The 23,875-nt window shown below is 40.4% G+C and overlaps 2 protein-coding genes and 1 long non-coding RNA gene across 7 annotated transcripts in view; 2 read left to right on the top strand and 1 right to left on the bottom strand.

The window, feature by feature from the left end:
- TTC8 (tetratricopeptide repeat domain 8) overlaps window positions 1–11,085 on the bottom strand; it is a 51,272-nt gene extending 40,187 nt beyond the window's left edge. Inside the window, exons 1-2 of one of the 3 annotated variants that reach the window (XM_068148760.1) lie at window positions 10,892–11,085; window positions 8,528–8,644 (exon numbers count right to left, since the gene is read on the bottom strand). Coding sequence is in view for 1 of the 3 variants with exons in the window: in XM_068148758.1 (XP_068004859.1) it covers window positions 1,093–1,200 (108 nt within the window). In the remaining 2 variants the exon portion in view is untranslated. Of the gene's footprint in view, window positions 1–1,092; window positions 1,274–8,527; window positions 8,645–9,947; window positions 10,036–10,891 lie in introns of those variants that run through there. The other 2 variants (XM_068148759.1, XM_068148758.1) reach the window with 2 other exon arrangements.
- On the top strand, window positions 898–7,868 carry LOC137446307 (uncharacterized). Its single transcript, XR_010988614.1, has 3 exons — window positions 898–960; window positions 1,954–2,022; window positions 7,006–7,868. It is a non-coding gene; the product is annotated as an uncharacterized lncRNA (long non-coding RNA).
- Window positions 10,236–23,875, top strand: part of EML5 (EMAP like 5) — a 103,165-nt gene continuing 89,525 nt past the window's right edge. For all 3 annotated transcript variants that reach the window (XM_068148733.1, XM_068148732.1, XM_068148734.1), the window contains exon 1: window positions 10,236–10,624. In XM_068148733.1, the coding sequence (XP_068004834.1) occupies window positions 10,428–10,624 (197 nt within the window). In that variant the 5' untranslated portion in view covers window positions 10,236–10,427. The remainder of the gene's footprint in view (window positions 10,625–23,875) is intronic.

Genomic DNA, 23,875 nt, shown 5'->3' with positions numbered 1-23,875 from the left:
CTTATTGATTCTATAACTCTATGATTTCTTTTCCATCAAGACTTCCAGGAAGGTTCGAAATACACTGCTGCCGAAGAGTAACATTTTCACATAAAATTGAACAGTTCTGAAATCAACATACTGCAGGCATAAACCGCAGTCTTTTGCGGATAACCATGACCTAGAAGTCACACTGATGAAAACTAGATCTTAAAATTTGCACAGGTCCTCTAAGAGCTTTCAATTTGATGCAGTATAGGCATCATCCACAACCCCATTTTACACCATTTCTCAAAGGATAATTATCTTGAATATTTTTGCTGTTTCATCCTTACAGAAGATTAAACTTATGTGCTGATGTGATCATTTAAAAGATTTAATTAAGCAATCAACTGTTTGTCCCAACTTTATATAGCATTTGAAAAAAGCTCTCATACTGCTGCTATGCAAGGTCCTGGGTCTTTAAGGACAATGTGTAGCTTTACTAAGAACAATTTAAATTTACTGAAAAGTTTGCAGCATCTATGATCAAAACTCAAATGGGATCTACATTATCTCACTGCTTTGATGTTTTCCTCTTAAACATTTTTCTCAGCCTCGTACACGTGCTATTCCTTACTTATCTTCTGTCAGTTGCAGATGTCCCCAACAAGTTCCCCAGTGCTACTGGGAACAGCCCAGCAAAAATCTGAAGTTGCCATGCGTAACAAAACAATTTTACACTTGAGTTTCAGCACACAGCAGAAAATAATTTGTCTTTATATTTCCACGTTGAAACCAGATAAGAGCGGGAGGGGTACTACCAGGACCAGCATAAGCAGCCAGCAGCCCCACACGCACCGCCTCCGTTTTCAGAAGAGCTAAAGGGGGCACTGTGGGAAGGCACTGCCTGGCCCGGCCGAGCCCGACCCCACCCACCTCCTCTTCGTGGAGCACAGTGAGGCCTAGCTCTCCCCGACCCGCTAACAGGGGCTGCAACAGGTAGAAAGGGAGTCCTACTTGTGCCAGCGCCGGCGGGCGGCAGAAGGAGCGGGGACGCGGCTCGTTACCGACCGCCACCACCTCCCCCCCCGCCCGGCCAGCTGGCCTCTCGGCCGCCCCGCCTCCCGGTACCTGCTCGCCGGGTGGCCTCTCCAGCAACTCCGAGCAAAGCTCCGAGCACTGCCGGAACTTCCTCCGCCTGAAGTAGCTCCAGGCCTGGAACAGTGGGTCCAGCCCCATCCTACCGGCAGGACAGCTGCAGCGGCGGCCGCCAGGCGCCCGCTCCTCCCGGCTCGCTGCGTGCAGAGCAGGGCCTGGGGCGGAGCACAGGAGGCCGATCTGCTGCCGCGGAAATAAGAGGCCCCGCCTCAGCCTGGCGGGGCCTGCGCGCCAAGCCGTGAGGCCTCAGGGATAACGGGCGGCCCGCACCTCTGGGTGGCATCTGCTCGCTTGCAGCCAGACCCAGCAAACTGCGGTTCGCCTCAGGGTGCTGAGGCCAAGCCTCTCCCTGCAAGAGCCTCTTGTAGGCCGATACTGATCACTGAAAGAAGTTTGGTCTGTAATACTGGGAACGGCAGATTTCAAATCACTATTTTTAGCTGTGTCCTATTATTTGCTGTCCTATTATCAAGAGCCATTTCGAATTGGAACACATGCCTAAACAAGAATAACAGAGTACTTAAATCCCTATTTGGGTAAAAAATCTGTTAGAAGTGTGGGAGGCCAGGTTGAATAAAGTAGATTGCTGTGAAAAGCATTGCTTTCAGTCTTTGTGGACTCCATTAGTTCCTTTAGTTTATTAGTTTTTGCAGTAAAAATATTTGGAGATAATTACTTTCTATAGATTGTTAGATGCTGATAACAACCATGTAACCAAGTAAAAAGCAGGAAAATGTCTAGCGATGCTTGGGGAAGTGAGCTTGTGATGCAAAAATCTCTTGATGGTTGAACGCAGACACGATTGCTAAAATCAAGTCTTTGGTATTTTAACAGATTATTCTGGTTTTATTGCTTCTTACTGACCAACACAGTTTGTCCAAGATCCAGGAAATGGATATCCAGGTTAGTAAGATTAACATGAAGTTGAAAAATGCTGAAACAGAAGCAGAAGTGCACTCCCAGGACTATGGCTTATTCTAATATGGGAGTAAATGGTTTGAACTGAAGTAACACCTGTATACAGCTGGGGTTTGGCTGTCCTGTGGAGAGTGCACAGGGAAACAATTATCTGATTGAAATCTTTTCTGGGACCCATGGCATTCCTACTTAAGGAGAGTGGAAAGGAAACCGTGCTATAGTTCCTGACACTTCTCTGTTCTTAAATCATTGTGGAAGTTAGTGCATGCTGAGTGGTCACAAAACACATAGGAGACTGGCACAAGGAGACTCACTGTATACCTCAGGTTTTTCATTAGAGTGAACAGTCAGACCATCTACTTTTGTACTGCTATGCTGCTGTGTTAATGTGCCTGCTCTGGGTAACTATGGAACTATAAGATGTTATCTCATTTTGTTTATGAATTCTTTTAAATGGCAAATCCTTCAACATGTTTTATAGTTAGGCTTAAGCAAGATGAGCAGGATATGCTGTTCAGAGAGATTGTGAACATCAGTCAAAACCTACAGATTTATTAAAAATACCAACTTGAAGTTCTACTTTTTTGTACATTTATGAGATGGTCTCATTTTAAATGCTTTAAATGCTTGCTATTACCATGCTAAGTAATTCAGCCTGACTGGGCTGCTGTGGTTTTTTTTTATAGAACACAATGTGAATGACACTTTCACTTTGTAGAGACACATTTTGAGGTCAGTACTTCAGTTCTAAAGTTGTTAGCAGAAGCTAAATGACATAAAATTGGGAGAAGTTTCATACCTGTTCCATTGAGTGACTGACTTTTATCCATCTGCCTGCAATACTTGCCATGTAAATCTGGGTCTGAATACTTAGTTGTCACATGTATAGAGTCACCCTTGCACACTTCTGTGACTCTCAAACATAGCATAGAAGCCAGATGGGTAGTCCAACAAGTACTCATAATACTTGTTACCCACTTTATGGGACAGTGAAAACAGAATTTTGGAAGCCAGCATGTCACAGGTAGTACATGAAATAAGACTACATGGGAAAAAACTACCTGCAGGAATGCAGAAGACCTTGAAGGCATAAACTCTTTTTCTGACTTGGGATATAAAAAACATCTTTATCATGGTTTAGGACTAACTGTAGTGCTGCTTTGGCAGTGGTGGATGGAGGAGGTAAAACAGAATCTGATGACTAAATACTCTACAGCTCTGGCTGTTCTTTCCAGGACTGAGTTGCAGTCCTCTCAGACTAATATTGAGATGAGTAGTAGGAAAAGACTATAGAGGAATTTTCATATCCTTTTATCCTGTGTTCATCACACTAGCAGGAATCACTGCAGCTATGTAAAAAAAAAAAAAAAGTGGCCTATGAAAAAGGTTTCTATGTTATTTCCATTTGAAGATAGGCTGCAAAAAATTGCAAAGCATCTACTGATGACTGAATGCTCAGCTAAAAAACATGAGGCTTGACTGTTTTTCTTTCTTCTCAAGTTTAGAATGCCTAGACTAGAATGCTTATTTGCATGGATTATGAGTATCAAAGGAGGAACCCTAGTAACAATACTGTTACTAGTTTTATCTGAAGAGAAAATACTTAGCCTACTGGTACTTAGCCTACTGTATTAATTACAGTGTTATTCCAGTATCATCATTTGTTACATATGTTAGCTCCCACCAGAAAAAAAAATCCAGCCCTTACCCAATCTATTCCAGTGCTTAGTCACTAGGTCAGACTGCTCAGAGGCTCATGCAGCCTGGCCTTAAAAACTTCCAGGGATGGGGCTTCTACCACCTCCCTGGTCAACCTGTTCCAGTGTCTCACCACCCTCATGGTGAAGAACTTCTTCCTGACATCCAATCTGAAACTATCCACTTCTAGTTTTGCTCCGTTCTCCTAGGCCTATCACTACCCAACATCCTAAAAAGCCCCTCACCAGCTTCCATATAGGCCCCCTTAAGATACTGAAAGGCCACAATAAGGTCTCCTCAGAGCCTTCTCTTTTCCAGACTGAATAGCCTTAACTCTCTCAATCTGTCTCCAACATCAAATTGCATTTGCTATTTAGTTTATTCAGCTGTTGGAATAAATTTTTGAGTTCAGGATCAGATTTTCATCATAAGTGTATTGGATAGAAATTGTATTGGGATTTAATCAGTCTCTCTTTATGAGCCTCACTTAAGCCTCTGTAGGTTTATGATATTTGAAGTGCTGATGCTTAACAGAAGTTCTTCAAACCATCTAGGTGAGTGCCTTTAGTGTGTGTATAATTGTGCATGAAATGCAAGCTGGAAAAAAAACTGTTTAGATCACAGTGTGTGTAAGATGACTGCAGCCATGTCGTGTAAACACAGTACTGAAAGAAATTAAGTGCTCCATTGAGTGGCTTTAAATGCATTCTGGTGTCAGACTGTTGGTAGTCTGAAACACAGTTGTTTTTTTATTGTATATAGACTAAAAATAAATTTGGTTTAGTGAACTGATACCATGTGTTAACACAGATTTTAGGGCCAGTTTTTATAGTTTGTCATAGACAAACCATTAAAATCCATGGTAGAAACCCTTCTCTCAGTTTTAGAAGAGAGAGGATTTGAATTTTGGATTATAGGACAGACCCTAAAACAAGATCTTTAGCTAAAAGTGTCACAACTAAGGAAGGCAGAATATGGTTTTCAGTAATTGAGTGCCCTTTGCAATTTCAGCTGGTATTGTTCACTGACGTACTCACATAATTTCCTGCCCTAAACAGATTTATTTCTGCTTTAGAATGTCCAGAAGTTGTTGCTTTCTGTTCTAATGATGAATTAATTTAATTTCAGTGTTTGTATCTTGCCCATCTCTTTACCAGCTGTATATTAGGAAACCATTATATGAGGACATTTCTAAATCAAATTTATGTGAGTAAATGTACTGCAGCCCTATTTGCTGTCTGCATTGTGAAAACTACATGTTTGTTGTCTTTTTTATATGGTATCTACTTCTTGTGCCCAGAATGAATGTTTACCAAATGAGTTAAATTCCTCTAGTTATCAAAGTGTAATTTATCTTGCAGAAGCAGGACAAAATAATGTCCTTAATATTTAATTGTTTTATTTTAACTTCAATCACTGTATCTAGTTTATCAGACAGTACTAAAAGAAACTACATGGATTTGTAGTTACTACATTTAGAGTATTGGATGATGCTTCAACATAGGATATGATTTTAAAGAGCAGTTAGCTTTTTCTCTTCAGAGCGTGCCAGCTACAACATTTTGAATCTGTCAGAATTTTTGGAGGTACAGTATAATGTATTTGTAGCTTGTTAGTCTTTAGCTCATCATTTTCCAGCACCTTGTTGTGAAGATACCTCCATTGGTGACCATACCCTTGACGTGCTCCCAACTTGTATTTTCCAGACTCTTCTGTGTGGAGGAGAGAGGTGAAGAAACCACTAAATATTTTTCTGTGACATTTTCTTAACCATAATTGATTTTTTTTCTTCTGGATGATGCAGTAGTATCACATCCTGCTTGACCTGAGGGGGAGGGAGTGACTCAGATTCGCAGATTCCCTTGAGTGCAATAAAGTGCACACAACACCAAAGATCCTCTAGCCTACACTCATTTTCTTTTTCCACAAAAGCTTCTCAGTACTGAATAAAAGAATATACTTGCAGCTCATGAGAAGCTGTGGTTTGCCTTTCCTCTCACCAGAGAGTGCAAGAGAAAAGAAGATAGAGAAAGAGGTATCACTAGACCAGGTTCCAGTGTTGATTCTGCCACCAGGCGTCTTCAGTCTCTGGGAGTGTTTGTCTTGAAGTCCTGTCTGCTGCTCTTTGCCATTCCCTTTTATCCTCATCCCTCAATACAGACTGCCCTCTTTGAAAGTTTAATTTCTGGGCAAATCTTTGAAACTTTTTTCCTGGGAATTTGGCATCTGTTGTGAGTGTTTGAGGCATTCCTCAGAGAAGCTTAGGGGAGTCTTCACCCCACACATATTTTTACCAGGTTTCTTCTTTGTTGTTCCGCATTTTCTGATAAGCCAGCGATCCTCTGCTCAGAGATTTATGGGTCAGGAAAAGATACCAGGACTGTTGTTTGAGTTTGTTTAGCTTTCCACTTGGTCTCCCACAAGTAGACCTACTGATTATTTTCTAATTTCTAATGTCATTTTTTTAAAAAACAAACCTCTTTATTTTTAATCTATATCTTAGTCCTTTGATTTTTTTTTTAATAACTTGAATCTTATATGTTGGCTGATATGATATAAAATCTCTCATTAAATTTTCCCTTTTCTAAAGCAGAATTAATTCAAATAGTAGTTGAGTTTGCATCACTACCTTTTTTTCCCAGACTTCTTATATGTTTATCCAGTAGTAAAAAGGCTTTTGTGATCCTTAGTGTTTGCTTCAGTGCTATTAAATGGTAGCAAGTAATTCTTACTATTTCTCTCTTAAATAGGTTCCTTAGTTTTCCAAATTATTATTTTCAGCATTGTGTTCCCATAATAGACTGAGACGTTTTTATCCCCAAGGATGTTGAGATTAATGTTGCACTGTTGCTCATCTGTTTCATAATTACTACTCGAACGAGCTACTCTGTATTACTTAACAGAGGACTTAACAGAGAATAATCTCTCATCTTGTGTGCTCTTGAATTAGCTGTAGAAGAGCATTTGTTTAAGAAATCACTTCTTTAAGCTATGTTCCATTTAGCAGAACATGAGATACATTGTCAATATATTTTCAATATGACAGGAAGTATGCCAATTGATTTTATTTAGAGAACTGATGTACCTGTGTTACTGTATGTTAATGGAACGTCATTTGAAGTGATGTATCTGGCATCTTTGGACAGATATAAACCCCATCACTGACAGCTAAGGCAAAACAGCTAAACACCGTATTTCCCTTGTGAAACACCATACTGGAAGAACAAAAATGTCACACTTGGCTAAAAACTCGTTTCTTTGCCTCTGTAGGTCTTGTAAGACCTTTTCATGCTCCTGCGAGAGCCGCCTGGCTGCGGGAGCTGTCCCTGCCTGCCCAGATCAGCACCGCGGACAGCGCATCCGCGGCCTCTGGTCCGCGGCCGTGGGGACGAGACACCGAGAAAGGGGACGGAAATGGGCTGGCGTCAGAGTCCCTGGGTACATCAGTGTGGTACAACGCTGATGGAGGATGTCAGAGGTCCTGGTGGCTCCTGAAGCCAAGACCGCCCGGTACCAGAGAAACTGGTTGGAGACGGCCAGGCTGGTACAGGCCAAAGGAATTATGTGTGCTGGAGCTGAGCGGAAAAGCTAGACAGCACAAGGATAAAGGAAGAGGTTGTAATACCACACTGCTTCCTGTTCCTGGCAAAAATAGATGCTGAGTCTGTAAAATTTCACTTGCACTGCTTATGTATAGGCATAATTTCAGCCAACTACAATAATGAATAGTTCTTCTATTGGAACTTTATCTCAGGCATTCCCTCATCTTAGAGATGGCAGTCAATTCTGGACCAACCAAAAGGAAATACTGGCTGCTGGTGTGGTGTGTGACATACAGCTGTTCCCTGCATTGCATATACATAGCTTTTCTGACTTTTGTTTTCTCCTGATCATTACAGAAAATACAATCTGCAACTTCCAGTTAGAGCCAATGGCATTACATGTCAACATTTCTTCCCAATTGTTTTCTTTTTTCAATTTTAGTAATGGTGGGTTTGGAACATGAAGCTGAAAACAGCCTATCCCCTTTCCATTAACCAAATACTCATCTGTTCTAATTTCTGAGTTGTGGAAAACAAAAACCCACAAGATTAAAATTGTACCTCCACTGAAGTTAATATGACACATTAGTATTGATCTCAAGAGGTCCAAAATTTCACTTTGAGTAATAACAAAATGAAAGTATATATAGAGACTCGAAGAAATTAGAGACACTATAATTATGTATTTTTGTACATTTGTGTTTAAATATGAAATAAGTGTGCAGTAAAGAGAAAATATGTTAATTTATACCACAAAACCACTCCCACTATCAAACAAACTTTTGCAACCAAAGTCAAATATGTATCAAATGCCTGTTTGCTGATAATGCAACTAACAGTTTAACGTTTGAAAGAAGTTATTTCAGTCATCATCTACATTATTTTTCAAACCTCCTTTTCATAAGCTTCAGTTTATAAACAGTCTTGTAGTTGTAATCTTATTTTTAGCATCAATATAATTGTAATTTATAGAACTGCACCATCTCTTACTAGCAGTTGAATGAAATGTATACCAACATTCAAAACATTCTGTGAAATTCAAGGGGAAGCAATGCAGAAATACAAATTCTGGGGAGTTTTGTTTTTCTAAAAGCAGCTAATGTTATTATTTTTTTCCATGTTATTTCCAGAATTATACTAATCATCGTTACAGACTTTTCCTGTAGCCAGAAAAGAGGTTACATGAAAAGAGATAACAACATAGAACAGCCATGCAGAGTTAACATCAGCAAGAATAAGACATTTCATACCTCTAAGATGAGCAAGGGGGGAATTTTCCAGCCTGTTTCCCTGGCGTGTCTCACATCTTGGGGGCTCCTGAGAAACTGCAGCTACCCAAGTCCCAAGGTACTCTGGCTGTTTAGGAACTAAATAGAAGGAGAAATGACTGCTTGCATGATTTTTGTGGAACTAACATATGTTTTGTTTATTGGTGAACATATACAACTTTTTGTCCAGGTTAGGGATAAAAGTCCTTTTCCTTACTTTAAAAAAAAAAAAAAAAGGAATTTTTTGTGGAAGGAGAAGTTTCCTCAGTTGTGTATTTGCATCAAGGTTCAGGCTGCATGAATCTCTCCACAGAGGTCTGTTATTTTCAACATGTGGGATTGAAAGCTGCATCTGATCCTGGTGTCATGAGCTTACTGTCAGAGCTTGAGAAGAATACTATGTCTGTGTTCTAAACTGTGAAAACATGCTAATATGAAGCTAACTCACAAGAATGCTTAAATGCATGTTTTCACAAAAGAATTATTTTTCCAAAACAAGGAGATTTACGAAGAAAATCTCCCACTAATTAAAGCCTAAGTACAGAAGCATGAAAAAATGTCTCCAACATAAAGTAACTAGTTAGTTCTTTGAAAAAATGTCAGTATGACTAATTAAATAGTAAAAGAGAAATATAAATAGAAATAGAAGAAATGGAGATGTACAAATAAATTGTAATAAAATTCATGGGTTTGTAAAGCCAAATCTGTGCTAGAAGTAATAGGAAAATTATTGGTTTTATTTTGAATTGTAAACCCCAGCTAGATATCCCGGAGCTTTTAGAACAGGTATTAAAGCTTATAGTGTGAAACTGTTTGCACGATCATATAACGTACATTTATTTAGTCAGTTAGGTACCTTGTAGTGTGACAAAGCTGGGAAGGACTATGTTCCCCCAACCAAAATTTTGGGACGCAGAGGCAGACTTACTCCCTTACACTGCTGGCTCAAGCACTACAGAGATGTCACTTTCCCATCTGTGGGATTAGAAAATGATGTTTTTTCCCGTGTAAAAACCGTTTCGAGAGCTAAGGATGAAAAGTTGTGTCAGCACAGATGTGGAGGTGACTTTTGTGTGGTGTATGAGGCAGGTGGTAGTGTTAAAGGGTTAAAAACCCACAGTTGACACTGGGATGAAATAGCGCTGCCCCTAAATAGAGCAGTGTTGGCGGTAAACACATGGACGAGGGCCTCATTCAGCCCCAGCGGCTGCTGGGGGCTAAGTGGCAGTGGGTCGACAGAAAGGCATCAAAGGGAGAGTAAAAACGTGTAACTAAACTTGTGAAACGGGGAGAAGTCACAGCCTCGCTTAAAACACGAGGTAGTGGGGGGGAATAAAAGGAAAAAAATGTAAATAAAGAAGCCCCCCAAACCCCAAGAAGGTGCGATAGTAAAGCCCGTCACCTCCTGGCCACGACTTCTCGGCGGTCGATCTGCTTTCTCCCCACACCGCCATCTCTGCACGTCGACGCCTCGGCCCGCGCCTCCCGCCGCTGAGCGTCCGCGCACTCCCGCGCAGTCCCGCGCAGTCCCGCCCAGCCGCCTGACGGCGCGGCCCTCGGCGCAGGCGCAGGCCGGGGCGCGGGGGGGGGGTGGGGGGGAGGGGGGGGTCGGAGCGGCGCCGCGCCGCGCCCTCGCTCCTCGTCCCGGGCGGTGTCTCAGTGCAGCCATGTCTGGCGGCGCGAGGCGACGGGGCGGGCATGGTCGGCGGCGCCCTCTGTGAGGCGGCGGTGGACGCGCGGCGGCGGACGGCATTCATGTCGGCTGGCAGGGAGTAGCGCGGCGGACACCCAGCCAAGCGGAGGGGGCGGCCGACCCGTCGCCCCATTCCCGCGGGGTCTCTGGCCGGAGAGAGCCGTACCCGGCTGGCGGGGGCGGAGGGACATGGCTGACCGAAGCGCGCCGAGCTGCCACCTGCGGCTAGAGTGGGTCTACGGTTACCGGGGTCACCAGTGCCGCAACAACCTCTACTACACGGCGGCCAAGGAGATCGTCTACTTCGTGGCGGGGGTCGGCGTTGTCTACAGCCCCCGTGAGCACCGGCAGAAATTCTACCTGGGGCACCAGGACGACATCATCAGGTACCACCGCCGCCGCGGACACCCGGGCCGCATCCCGCCGCGGGCCCCGGCCCCCGGCCCCCTCTGGGCGCCCTTGCCCCGCATTCCGGCTCACCCCCCGCTCGGTGTTTCCCTCCCCTCTGAAGCGAGGGGCGAGTATCCCTCCGCCGCCGCTTGCCCCAGGTACCGTCCCGGGCTGCGCCGGCAGTCCAGCTCCCGCATCAGTCAGTGCTGTGGGGATTCGTGGCGCGGATCGAGATACATCAAGGGCAGTCAGCGCTTTCTCACCCTCTCTGCGTCGCCGCCCGGGCTTTGCCGTGGGAGAATCAGGCTGGAAACGGCTTTCGGCGGTCGGGTTTAACGGGCCATGACTTGTCCTCTGGCCACCGGTGAGCGGTGCCGAAACTTGAACGGGCGGCTAGTGCGCCAGGTTAGCCTACCCTGCCCGGCAGCTTGAGGGTCGCTGCTTGGTCCCTGAATGTCAGAGGGCCTCTGAATGTCAAAGGGCCGGCGGCAGGAGGAGTAATCTTTTGTGCCCTGAAGTACTTGGGCTGCGGAGGAGGTTAATCTGCAGCAGGTAGACCTTTGGCTCACATTTAAAAGGCAACGATTACATGGGGAATTATTGGCCTGCCTGTAACTCATGCAACTTTTAGGGTAATCTTAAAAGACGAGCCTTTCTTGCAAAATGGAGTTTTCTTCTGTAGCTCAATAGTTTATTTGGCAGTGAATGTTATCAGGTGCTGAAGTTCATGAAAAAATAATTATAAACTCATGGTGCAGAAGACGTGTGCTGGTGTTTGTTTCTAAGTATTCTTCACTCCAAGGATGCTTTTATAAGCCTAATGGTGTGAGATCAGGGAGAGAATTTGAGGAGTGTGAAGGGTAGATGTGAGCCTGACTCATCAATCCTTTCCCTTCCAGTAGGTGTCATTGCGGATGAATTTTAAAATCTGATCTCCTTTGCTCTTCCTCATGGGGCAAGAGCTAGCAGGAGACAATTTTGTAGATAACATTCAGCACAAAATTAGTTTTTTATGATGCTTAGTGCTCCAAGGCATACCTTCTGTATGTGTTACTCTTACAAGTAACAGGTATTGCCTTTGGAGAGCAGAATAGGTACAATGCCTTTCATTTAGCTCTTAGACACACTAGAAAACTTGGTCATAATGGCCAATTTTTTTTCTTCGTTTAAATCTTATATGACTGTGAATGTCCCTTGGGATGTCATGTCTGTAGTATACATCTTCTTGATAGTAAAAATATGAAGGAGAAATAATGGCAGATAATGTACCATTATAGACTGTTGTACTATAGATGTTGAATTGGAAGTTTGAATCACTGTTATTTGCATCATCTAGTGCTTTAATGTTCTCATTGTAGTCCAGGAAAGTGTTTCTTAAGAACAGCTAGCTGCCTCTGTTGTTACGTGTTGCAGGAAATCTAGATCTGCAACTTCCCATTGTATTTCAAAGTGTTGGCTCATTATGTCTTCTGATCTGAGGTCCAAGGTTGCCGTGTAATTTTACATGTTTAATGCCATGTGTTTACAAGTGCTTCCAAATGACACTGTTTCAGTAGGACTTCTATAGTAGGACTATACTGTAAGAATTGCATGTTTTGAGATACAACTGGGGATGTTGTGTTTTCCTGTGGTGGCAGTTTCTTGCTCACTCTCAGTTTTGGTACAATGTACTACTACATTTGGCCAAAATATGACAGAACTCATTATTCAGAATGTACTACCACAAACAAACAATCTGTCAAAAGTCAGCAAACCAGAGAGGAAGAATATGGCTTTATCTGATTTGTATAGGTATGTGCGTCAGTTTGCATGGTACTTCAACCTGGTGCACTGGAGTTTCTCCTGCTTTGAGTTGTGCTGATGTTGAAAGAATATAATTCAAAGTATGTTAAAGCATTGCAGTTCTAGGCAATTAGAATTTTGCATGCTTCTTAAATGCAAAAGCTATCCAAAAATATTAGTATGCTTATAGAAGAATGCTCCATTTAAAAGCAGCATGTCTATTTCTAATAGTAAGATTAGAATTGCAGTGATCAGTGTTCACTTGCTGCTTTTGTCTAAAAGCAGCATGGTACCATTCAAATGTCATCCTGTGCTTTTCCTGGTTAAACTTGGGTACCGAGATGTATCAGTTCTCAATATTTAAAGCAGTCATAGTATGAAGGTTAAGTAGCAAAATGTTGGATTTTTAAAATACAAGAAACATTGCAAAAATGGAATTATGTAATACAGAACCAATGTTACTGAATTTTCTCTGAAGATAGCAAACTCAACTGTTGTAGTGCAGAACCCCCAGCATTTGTGTTTCAGTAGGCTCAGCAAGTACTGTCCAAATGCTGAGGCGTTTGTGATGTTTTAGTGAATGCAATGGGAAGTTTGAGTGTCTTTTTACTAGCATGGGATCTTACTTGTGGCAGCAGATCTGGTGTTTGAAAGTCTTATATATTTAAAGAATCAAGCTTCCGTGAGCACAGCTCCATAGCTACAAAGACTAAGCAGGACATGTTGCATGCTACATGGTGATATTATTAGTACTATTCATTATGAGAACTTTTATATCATTATCATACTTTGGATGACATTCTATTTTAAGCATTAGTCAGGAAGAGAGGAATTGCAATTCTTAAGTCACGGATCAATTCACAGAATCACAGATTGTACGGGGTTGGAAGGGACCTCCAGAGATTGAGTCCAACCCCCCTGCCAAAACAGGATCACCTATAGCAGGCTGCACAGGAAAGTCTCCAGAGAAGGAGACTCTACAACCTCTCTGGGGAGCCTGTTCCAGCGCTCTGTCACCCTCACTGTAAAGAAGTGTCTCCTTGTGTAAATGTGGAACCTCCTGTGTTCTGGCTTGTACCTGTTCCTTGTCCTGTCACTGGGCACCACCAAAAAGAAACTGGCACCTTCATCTTAACACCCACTCCTCAGATATTTATTAACATAGATAATATCCCCTCTCAGCCTTGGTTAACAATTAGTATGCCTTTTACTGTGAAGCTTTACCTCCTTTTGTTAAAGAAAAATATACAAAACCTACCAGAAGATTTTTTAAATATGATTAGGTGTTTTAGCATAGCTTATTTCTAATAAAAATAATCTCATTTCAATTTTAATTAGTGGCCACACTTTCTCCAATCCCCAGCCTTGGTTAACTCTGTACTGAAAATATGAGAACTTTCCTTCAGTGTTTTGTCCCTCTGTTCCATTGATTGCTCTTTTGGTATAGACAAGGGTATAGTTGAGATCACTTGGGCCCTCTTTTATTAGTCTGATTTTTGCATTGGGCAATCTTGTATCTTTGATTTGTCTGTAAAAAAGACTTTCTTGCTTTCTGATGAGCTTTTAGTTTTTATATTATTTTTTTATATCTTCTGAGAATTTCTACCCAGAAATCAACCCACCTGCCTGGAAGATAGAGGATATTATCTTTTCCATCCTGTTTGTCTCCCATTTTTATGGCATCTGTACATTTTTGTTTCAGTCTTCTCTGTGTGTGGACACTTGTGGAACATGTCACTTAGATGCAGAATTGCTGTGAAAATCTGCATCTTTTGGTAGTGCTGCTAACTGATTATTTGTTTTTTCCTTGCATTTTTAGGAGTAAAGAGGGAGGGGAATACTGTACCTGAAACCTGAGGTGACTTGCTTTGGTAGTGCTATCCATTGCCAGCAGCATAACTTGTACATTTGCTGTGCTTGCAGAAGTTGAGATCCCCTGTCCAGCTTAGGCTGTTTGTATGTAGGAGATTCTCATGGTTCATTCAAAATCAGTATTATTCCTGCAAAGTTACTGATTTAAACTGGATATTCTGTAGGAGTTCATAAATCACCAAAGTAGCTTGTGAGATATAGATTGGTTTCCTTTATGATAGAGAGAAGGAAGCAGTGTCTTTGTGTGTTTGGTTATAGGTTTTCTTCATTGTTTCTTCATAATTTTAGTGGCTTATAGGGCATGAGTTATTTAATGTAGGCTGTCCTTCTCTGAGAGACCTTAGGGGGATCATAGTTAATCCTGATCTGCATAAAGATTCAGAAGATGCCCCCTCAGAGTTTCAATTTGTCATAATGGAAACCAGTGCTCATGTTGAGGTTCTTATTTGTCTGGGCTTCCTAAAGCATCTTTATGTACTTTATCTGATGGAAAGTGGGAAAATTGGAAAACCTGATCTCATCAACCTTTTAAAATGTCTGTCAAAAACCTTTGATGTTACCAGGAATATTACCTTTGCTGAGTAGACTTGGCAAAAATGCACATTTTGCTTTCCATGGCACCTGTTCTTCAGTTCAGCTGCAGCCCTCATTCATAGGTCTGTCCTTGTGCACCATTATCTTCATGGTAGCACAAAGCTACCACACAACCATGCAGTTCAGAGAAAGAATGGCTACGTTTCTCTGTCAAAATGAGGCACATTCTGAAGAGCTGTTATAGCTTTCCTACTTTTTAAATATCCCTCATGTGAATTAGCTGGAAAATAATAGCCCTGTTGAATATACTTCCTACAACTGTATCACCAGTAAACTGTGACTATTTGAGTAAGATGACTGGTACATTTAGATTTTGTTGCTAAAGGAAGTAGCTGGCGCATCCTGTGCTAGAAAACACACTTGGATTTCTGCTGGTAATGTCATCTCTAGCTTTGCTGTAGGACAACCATAGGTTGTGTCTAATAAGCTCATTGCCCTACTTGTCAAAAATTTGAGTATTTTTCCTTGACTTGGTCTGAGTTAGGGGAAAGAAATTATGTATTATTTGTCCTAGGACTCATGCAGAGTTCTGTTTTTATGGGCAGACATAGCTTAAATGATTATTCAGAAAACATTTAAATTCTTTACTATTAAGATTCCCTGCTACAAAGACAGAGGAGAAAGAAATTACTACTGTCTTCAGTTTGGTTAAGAACATCTGGTTCTTTCCCCCTTCCTGGCCCGCTATATCCAAGATTGTAGAGAGGAAAATAACATGAATACAGAAAGCACAGGTATATGTGGGAGAGGTAGAAAGAAGGACAAAACATTTCTCTCTATTCTGAAAGAGATAAGGTTTGACTGTTTTCAGCAAAATAGTTTACTTGTCTAAATCACAGGTTTTAAGTCAGTTTTTCTTGTTGCTGCACACTCTATAGGAATCACTTTGGACTTTTTTCCCCTCAAGGAACAAAAAGAAGCAGCCAAAACTCTGATCACTAATCTGTGGTCTTACTGGGTACTTTGAGACTGTCATCTTTCTGTATTTCAGAATTTAGCTCAATCTACAAGAGCTTGTCCTGCCTGAGATTTTGTGATCTTGCTTCTTTATTCCAAGGTGAAATAAACTATTGCTTTCTAGTGTCAACATTTCTGAGGTTCTAGTGAAAATTTAAATCACTAAAATCATGTCTGCTCCTTGGTGTTAGTGCTATCTGCTGACTCTGAAGGAGATTTTCTGCCTGTTTATGCACCTTCATCATGAGTCCCACTGTCAGCATCTAAGAAATTCTGGGATTGTTTAGCCTGGAGAAGAGGAGGCTCGGGGGTGACCTCATTGCCCTCTACAACTGTCTGAAAGGTGGTTGTAGCCAGGAGGGGGTTGATCTCTTCTCCCAGGCAACCAGCACCAGAACAAGGGGACACAGTCTCAAGCTGCGCCAGGGGAGGTTTAGCCTTGAGGTGAGGAGAAAGTTCTTCACCGAGCGAGTTGTTCATCATTGGAACGGGCTGCCCAGGGAGGTGGTGGAGTCACCGTCCCTGGAGGCGTTCAAGAGGGGATTGGACGTGGCACTTGGTGCCATGGTCTAGTCATGGGGTCTGTGTTTATAGGTTGGACTCGATGATCCTCGAGGTCTCTTCCAACCTTGGTTATACTGTGATACTGTGAAATTGTTGGACTCCTATCTGTTGCTTTCTAAGACTGCTAGTAGGTAATGTTCTCCAGATGGGAGGTCCAGGCTTCCTCTGTGTGTCTTTTAGCTGTGGTTTGTAAACAGACATTCTAGCAGTGCAGTGATTAGACAAATCCCAGTTTTGAATGACAACTCTGGTCTTTCCCTCATCCTCTCTTTTGTTAACTATGGATTGTTATGACTTTGAGTGACTAGCTTTTGGACTTCCTCTGTAAAGATGCTGTTTATTTCTGCCACCTGATTGGATCGCCTCTCTTTGTGTTCCCCCTTTTCATTAGTCCATGGAAGGAAAACCTTAGGAAAGAGGTTTTCCTCTTATGATAGAGGAGAATATATTTCCTCAGAAAAAGAGATAAAAGGTTTCACAATAATGCAGAGGGAGGCTGTTTTATTTCCATCTTTTCTATTCCTCCAGTGTTCTAACACCCTAAGATCTACTCTAGTTCTCAAAAACTTCAACAAATAAGTAATTGAAAGTTCAGGTATATGCTCTCAGGTTTGTTGTCTTGCTTTTGTCTGGAATAAGTGGTGTATTTCTCTGGCCTAACTCCTGATGACAGTCAAGCATAAATGTTAAATAATAGATATTATATATAGCTACAAACATTTATCAGATGGATTTCTGTCATTTGGTTTGTCAATAGATTATGAATTTTCACCAGGAATTTCATGATGAGTTGTGTATTTTAAATTCCAGGGAATTGAATTGAATTAACGTAACAGTTGCCCATGAGGAAAAATGTCTTAATTTTCCACTGTGTGTGCATCATTTTCCGTCATTTCCTTGAATTACTAATTTGATAGGTGGAAAAAGAATATCCATCATATTCTGGTGAGGAATTCTTTGCATGCCCTTGAATTCTGTACAGTCCAGATCTTTCTTTCTAGAAGACAACTCCTGTTTGTTTGCTTATTTGCACAATGTAACCGCTGAAATTATTTCAACAATCATAACCTTTGAATAAAGACAGTCATCCTCCCTTGAATTCTCTAATAATTTTACTAGAGGAAAACAGGAGTAGAATACATCTTAGAGTTGTCTGAAATGTGAAATGGGTCATACATAGAAACACCTCAAAATGTTGCCTTTATGATACTTAGGAAACCTGCAAGGGCCATACATTATGGGTTATTTAGGATAGTCCTGGGAAACCAGTCTTTGTTCTTAAGTCCCAGAGGAAGTTTTTGGTAGGAATCCTTCCCCTCTACTCAGTGCTGGTGAGGCCCCACCTTGAGTACTCTGTTCCAGTTCTGGGCTTCCCAGTACAAGACTGTTATGGTGCTATTAGAGGAAGTTCAGTGATGGGCCACAAAGGTGATTAAGGAACTGGACCATCTCTCCTGCCAAACAGCTGATAGATGGAGCCATTTAGCCTATAAAAGAGGAGGCTCAAAGGGGATTGTGTCAATGTATATAAATACCTGAAAAGAAAGCATAAAAATGATGGAGCCAGGATGTCCACTGACAGGTCAAGTGACTTTCTAACCAAAAATCAAAATTGGAGCCCCAGTCTGAACACTGGGGGCTTTCAGAATTGGGAATTCAGTTCCAGAGCTTCAAGATTTTGATGACAAACATCCATTTTTTATCTTCTTCCCACATGCAAAGTCAAGTAATTTCATGTAAGTGTAAGGAAATTATTTTTGACATTATTTTGTCTTGAAGAAAATTAGACATCAAGAATAGATTGTGTTTTTTTGGTATGCTGTGGAATGTTTACTGTGAAACCTAACATCTGTAATAGTCTTACTTTCTGCAAAGAGCAGCAAGTTTTGGAGTATTTGCAGGTGTGTTGGTGTTCAAATGTGACAACTGTGGTTTGTTCTCTGTGCACTTTTGATGGGAGTATCACGTTCTTGTTTCCAAGAATGAGAGCAATGTAATGCTGAAATCATGTAATGTGTACCATTCCAAGAGCTATATACACAGCAACTCACTTGAACAGAATTACATTAGCCTAATGAATTAATCTTTCTGGATAAGGCATTTTCCTGTTCTGGATACAGTATTTTGAGGGACTGATTGAGTTTTTTCCCTGAACGTTCAGATTAGCAACTTAAAAATGAAGTCTTCTCCTTAACTTATTCTTAGAATGATGTGGTGCCATGTTTGTTTTGTTCATAGTAATGATAAATCCATCTACTCTCATTTAGTTATCTCTAGATGATCTTTAAGGGCATAATCAGTTTATTTCCCTCCACTAAAGAACTCATAATTTAGGTCTTATTAAGTCATGTCATAATTAAAGTAATCACTCCTCCTATGAGCCTTAAGTGCAAGTATCTTTTCACTATCAGTCAAAATGGCATTTCTTACAGCAGAAGTAATTGCTAGGACAAGAAGTGAGATAATTATTCTGCTGACTGCTTCATTTATGCCGTGGCTCACAAGGACAAATCCCTTTTTTTTCCTTGAGGAAAAGTAAGTTTTCTGGGTAGTTCTTGTGCTGTTCTGAAACACATATTCTACCAGACTGGAAGGTGTACTTCAAGGGATTTATTGTCGAATATTCATTACAAGTCTTTGGGGTTTTTTTACAGAAAAATTTATGTACCATCTTTTTAAAATATCACAGTATCACTAAGGTTGGAAGAGACCTCAAAGATCATTGAGTCCAACCTGCATGGATTTAGTTTGATAAAACAGAACTATTTTAGGAATACCGAATAAAATTCATTTTTGTAGTGGGACTAGAGTGTCCCTGTTGTTTAATATGCCTGCATACCATTGAAAACTTTATTTTCCCTAATTAAAACCACATGAATAGAAATTCCAAAAATAACCAAACATCTAAAGCATACTAGAAGTTGATTAAAGTAGACTGACACAGCAAGGAACTACAGGCTTACGAGGTTGCCTTCATGCATTATGCTTTTCATAGCCAGCAGTCACATCACCTTCTGATCTGATTCTGTCAGCACTCACAGGCATGGTTGGTTCAGGTCAATACTTAAATGAGAAAACATCTTGGTGGTGTAGAAAATGTTTTTCTTGATAGTTGGCTCTTTTTCTCAGAACTAATGCAACAACATGAGACTCTAGGACAATGTCAGAGAAGAACAGGAAATATAATCCAGGGCTTAAAAATGTTTGATCATTAAAAATTTTAAAGGTTTTTCTGCAGAAATTTTGAGGTCTGCCTTAATCTTTTTGCTTTTCTAAATCATAGCCACACTTACTGGGTGATGCAAAAGAATGGTGAAATTCAGTGTATTCCACAAAGAAATTTAACGTTAGCTGAGAGAGTTTAAATTCAGAGTGTATAGTACAGATACAACATTGCACCCAAAGGAAGAATCCATGAGGAATCTACGGTGCGCAAACCCTGAGAGCACTGAGTCAACTGGGAGTCCCTGTCCTTTTGTTTGTCTCATCTGTGAAGAGACAAACTGTTTTCTTATTTCCTGTTGTTTTAACTTTTGAATAGTTTGCATCTAAGATAGCTGGAATGGGAAATAATGTGAAGAAATGAACTTTATTTATTCGTTATTGTAGATATTGTTTTAGATTAGATGGATAGTATTAGCAGCCAGTGGAATTGTTTAGAAGGGGTGGATTGTGGTAGTTTTAGGCTATGCCTTTAAAATTTTTCACAGATCTTGAACAGAAAGTGGTAGAATGTAAATAAATCCCTATTGGGTGTAAAAAAGGAAAATACTGATAAATCTAAACAATCACATTGGAGAGATAAGGGACTTAGAGCTAGTTTACGAAAACAATCTTTTTCTCTTTTCACTTCTTTGGCTCTGGTTGTTGTTTCTCCTGGCTTTACTGAGCTTGGCTGCTCTGCTTTTGTTATGACTGGTATTAACAACAACTTCTCTGCTCTTTTCTCTTGTCCCTTTTTGTGTATAGGGCGTTAGGGAAGGAGGCAGGGAAGGGAGAAGCTCTTGCAGCTCCCCTGGTCTTTGGCTGGGGGGGGATCCTGTTCTGCTTATCAATTGTAAATACCTGTAAATGTTTGTAAATACTATATATTTTGTACATATTCATTGCATTTCATTGCAGGTTGTAGTTTTGCTTGTAAATACAGCTTTTATTTGCTTCCAACAGAGCTGGTCTGGCAAATTTCATGTTGGGGGGAATTTTCAACCCATCCTCTTGATACAAATAGGAAAATAGATGATGTTCCTGACTGATTTTTTTTTTTCTTTTCTTTTTTTAGTATTATAAAGTTAACTTATTGGTTGTGTTTACAATGTTGTGATAGTGATATCAGCTTAGCATGTTTCAGTAAAAGAAAGTTGTGGTATTCCTTGAACTTATGTGGCAGAATTTGAAAGTTCCTCATGCTATCTTAATAATCGAGTTAAATGTTTAACCTAGGTTCTATTGAATGTTCTCTTCAAAGTACATCTAGTCAGGATTTTCTGTGCACTGAAATGCTGGTACAAATTCCATCTGGTGCACTATGAATTCCCTTACCTGTAACTCCCCTCCTAACAGTGATGTCTGACTTCTTATTACTTAAATATTCATGGGGTCATCATTGACAAATTTACTTGGGAGCTCACTTTTTTTGAGGTATCTTGGTATTGTTTGTCAGTGGATTAGTGTTCTTCATCAGAATGATGTTCCTGTGCTGAAAAGTATTGGATTCAGGAAAACTCCTCTTGAGCCACTAATTGAAGTGCTTTTGTTCACAGGGATTTGTTTACCTTAGACTATCCAAACCAATAGATACGTGGAAATAAAAGAATCTTAAACGTATGCTTCGGATTAGTTCTAAGAGATTTGTCTGCAATTGATTCACCTAACAAACTGCTGGGATGAACACCCAGTGTCAGAAACAGGACCCCATCTCCAGAAAATCCTCACCTGTGCATCCTTTTAGAACAACCTGTGCCTAATCAGTAGATAGTGGGTAGGATTTGTGGTTTCACAGGAGGACACCTGAGCAGACTCAGGTGTCCTGTTCATATCTGAACATTCCTTTTCATGAGGATTGCTCGATGGAGTGAACGTTTCTCACGTTTGAATGCAAGAGTCAAGAGATCTGTGTCCAAAGAGTTAGTGCCAAAACTTTGGAGAGGATAATGTCATTTTTTGAGCGAAGTGGTCAGTTTTATAGGTACCACAAGTGGTACTTCTGCTAATGGTTTAACTGGATCTGTGATGGACATGCTTCTTACCTTGTTTTGACAATAGGATGTGTTACTGTTTAAACTTCGGCTTCATACAATGTATATTGAATGGATATTTTAAATAAAATGATATGTATATAAGATAAAATGCCCAGTTCACTTGAAGAACTCAACTGAAGAGAAACAAAACTTGAGGCAAAACACCAGCCCTAATAATAAAGCAAATGTGTCCAAGTTGAAAATCATAGTTACAGTAAGTCATTGTTTTCACCTCCAGCTCAGACTTCTCACTCTTACTTCACTATCGTGCTTTTTTCTTTACAAGAATTGGAGAATGGAATTTGTAGTTACGGCATGGGTTTATAATAATGTTCTAAAAGACTAGATGGAAAATAATTGTTTTACTGCTTTGCATCTTTATGTGGTACTTTTCTTGTGGCTAAATCTAGTTGGATGTAATGTTGCAAGTAACAGTTACTCTTCTGAATTTTCTGAATTATAGGGTAACTTATTTTTATAATACGACTCCTGAAAATACCAGACTATAATATAGGTGCAGGCAAGCATCATACACACACACAACCCAAAACATATATAAAGGTAGAGGTCACTTAATAATGTTTATGCATTGTAGCCATTTGAGCTGAGTAGTTGTCTCCTTTTTATCATGACAGCATGCACTCAGAATGAGTGGATTAATTCTATGTTTTGGTTAGCTGACAACCGCATAAACCTTCTTCTGACTTTTAGAACTGTGTTAATCCTTGTGCCCTGTTTATAATGCCTCTACAAGAGCAAGCAAGGTGAATGATGCTTTATCTTAGATCAAGACAAGGCATCTGACAGCAATTGGAAATTGCCTGAAGATTCATTGTGGTGAGTGTGACATTTCAAACTGAAGTCCTCCACATAGCTTAGGGAAATAACAGGGAGTGCTGGTAAATGTTTCGTTTGGTGTTTTTTTAAATGGAAGTTGCACTTTAGATGATATTTACATTTTTAGTTATAGGTTCCTTTACTTACTACTTTATCAATTGCTGTTTCATCATAGAAATTAATACCATAAAAATAAATAGCCTGTGGAACATCACACAATAAGAAGTTAATTTATAAGTAACTGTGATTTTTATCTTTTGCAAGTTACAGAGTATGCTTGTGCACATTATGCTGTTCTGTGGTCTCATCACATTTTTGTAGTTTTTCTAAACAATGATCATGTTTTTGTAAGTGATGTTTAGATGTTGTCCCAGCTTCAAGGCTCATTTTGGCCTTTCTGGCCATGAAGCTAGATGTTGGGATTGTAAATTTGAGATAAGTGTTTACAGATGTATTTGGCTTTCCTTTTCTGTAAGAAAACACCTTTGACTAACACGTGGAGAACATCTGTAGGCCTGGTGTTCTCAAGAAGAAATCTAGTGTATCTGTAGTGTTCAGGCTTGGGAAATTAGAGATCATCTTAGTGCTCTCCTGCTCTACACCTTCTTTGATTGGTAATGAAATCCAGTTCATTGAAGCACAGAATGTTGTGCTTATCTTGCCTTATTTTACTAGCAGCTCTGCCACTGCCTGCTTCCCACTGTTCCTTATTTTAAATCAACTGCTAATTTTACCAAGGTGACCTTTTTGTATAAAAGAAAACCCTTTCGAAAGTTGTCACTAATTACTCTGTGACTCCACTCTTGAATATTCAGATAACTTCTCACATATTCAGGTACGTTTTTCATAATATATACCATAGATAAGAAGCCTGAATTTCTGTTTAATATGCTTCTTCAGAAATATGAAAGAAAATTGTACAATCTGTGATTATTGTTTTTCTATGTAATACTGAATGTAGAAGATGTAGTATAAATTTCAAAGTTAACAGGAGAATTAGTAGTTAAAAACTACTAGATTAAAATCTCCTACAGAGAAAGTAGCAAACAGTAATGTCTGATTTTATAGCCATACTTGACTCAGTGTCCGCATTATTAAGTGGCTACAGCACAATAATACTGAAGTTGATGAAGTAGTTTCTTAGCTTGTAAACTGCTTAGAATGGAGTATCAGTAGTTCCACTTTAATTTTAGGCTGTGTCAGTTTTTTAATCTGTGATAATTTTGTAGGTGTCTATACTTTTTCACCACTTGTGCTCAGGCATGAAGAAACGTTTTCTAACTTTTTAGCTAACAGACCCTAACCCAGTCATTTCTTAGTGCTTGTGATTTAAGGGATCTCTTTTGGGTCATCAAATGTAGTGACCCAAGGGAGCTGAAAACCTGAACTGCCTCCCTCATAACT

Source organism: Melanerpes formicivorus, unplaced genomic scaffold, assembly GCF_026170545.1.
Source record: "Melanerpes formicivorus ecotype bairdi unplaced genomic scaffold, bMelFor1.0.p_v2 SCAF_17, whole genome shotgun sequence".
Lineage (NCBI taxonomy): Eukaryota > Metazoa > Chordata > Aves > Piciformes > Picidae > Melanerpes > Melanerpes formicivorus.
This window is presented reverse-complemented; position numbering and strand designations above follow the sequence as displayed.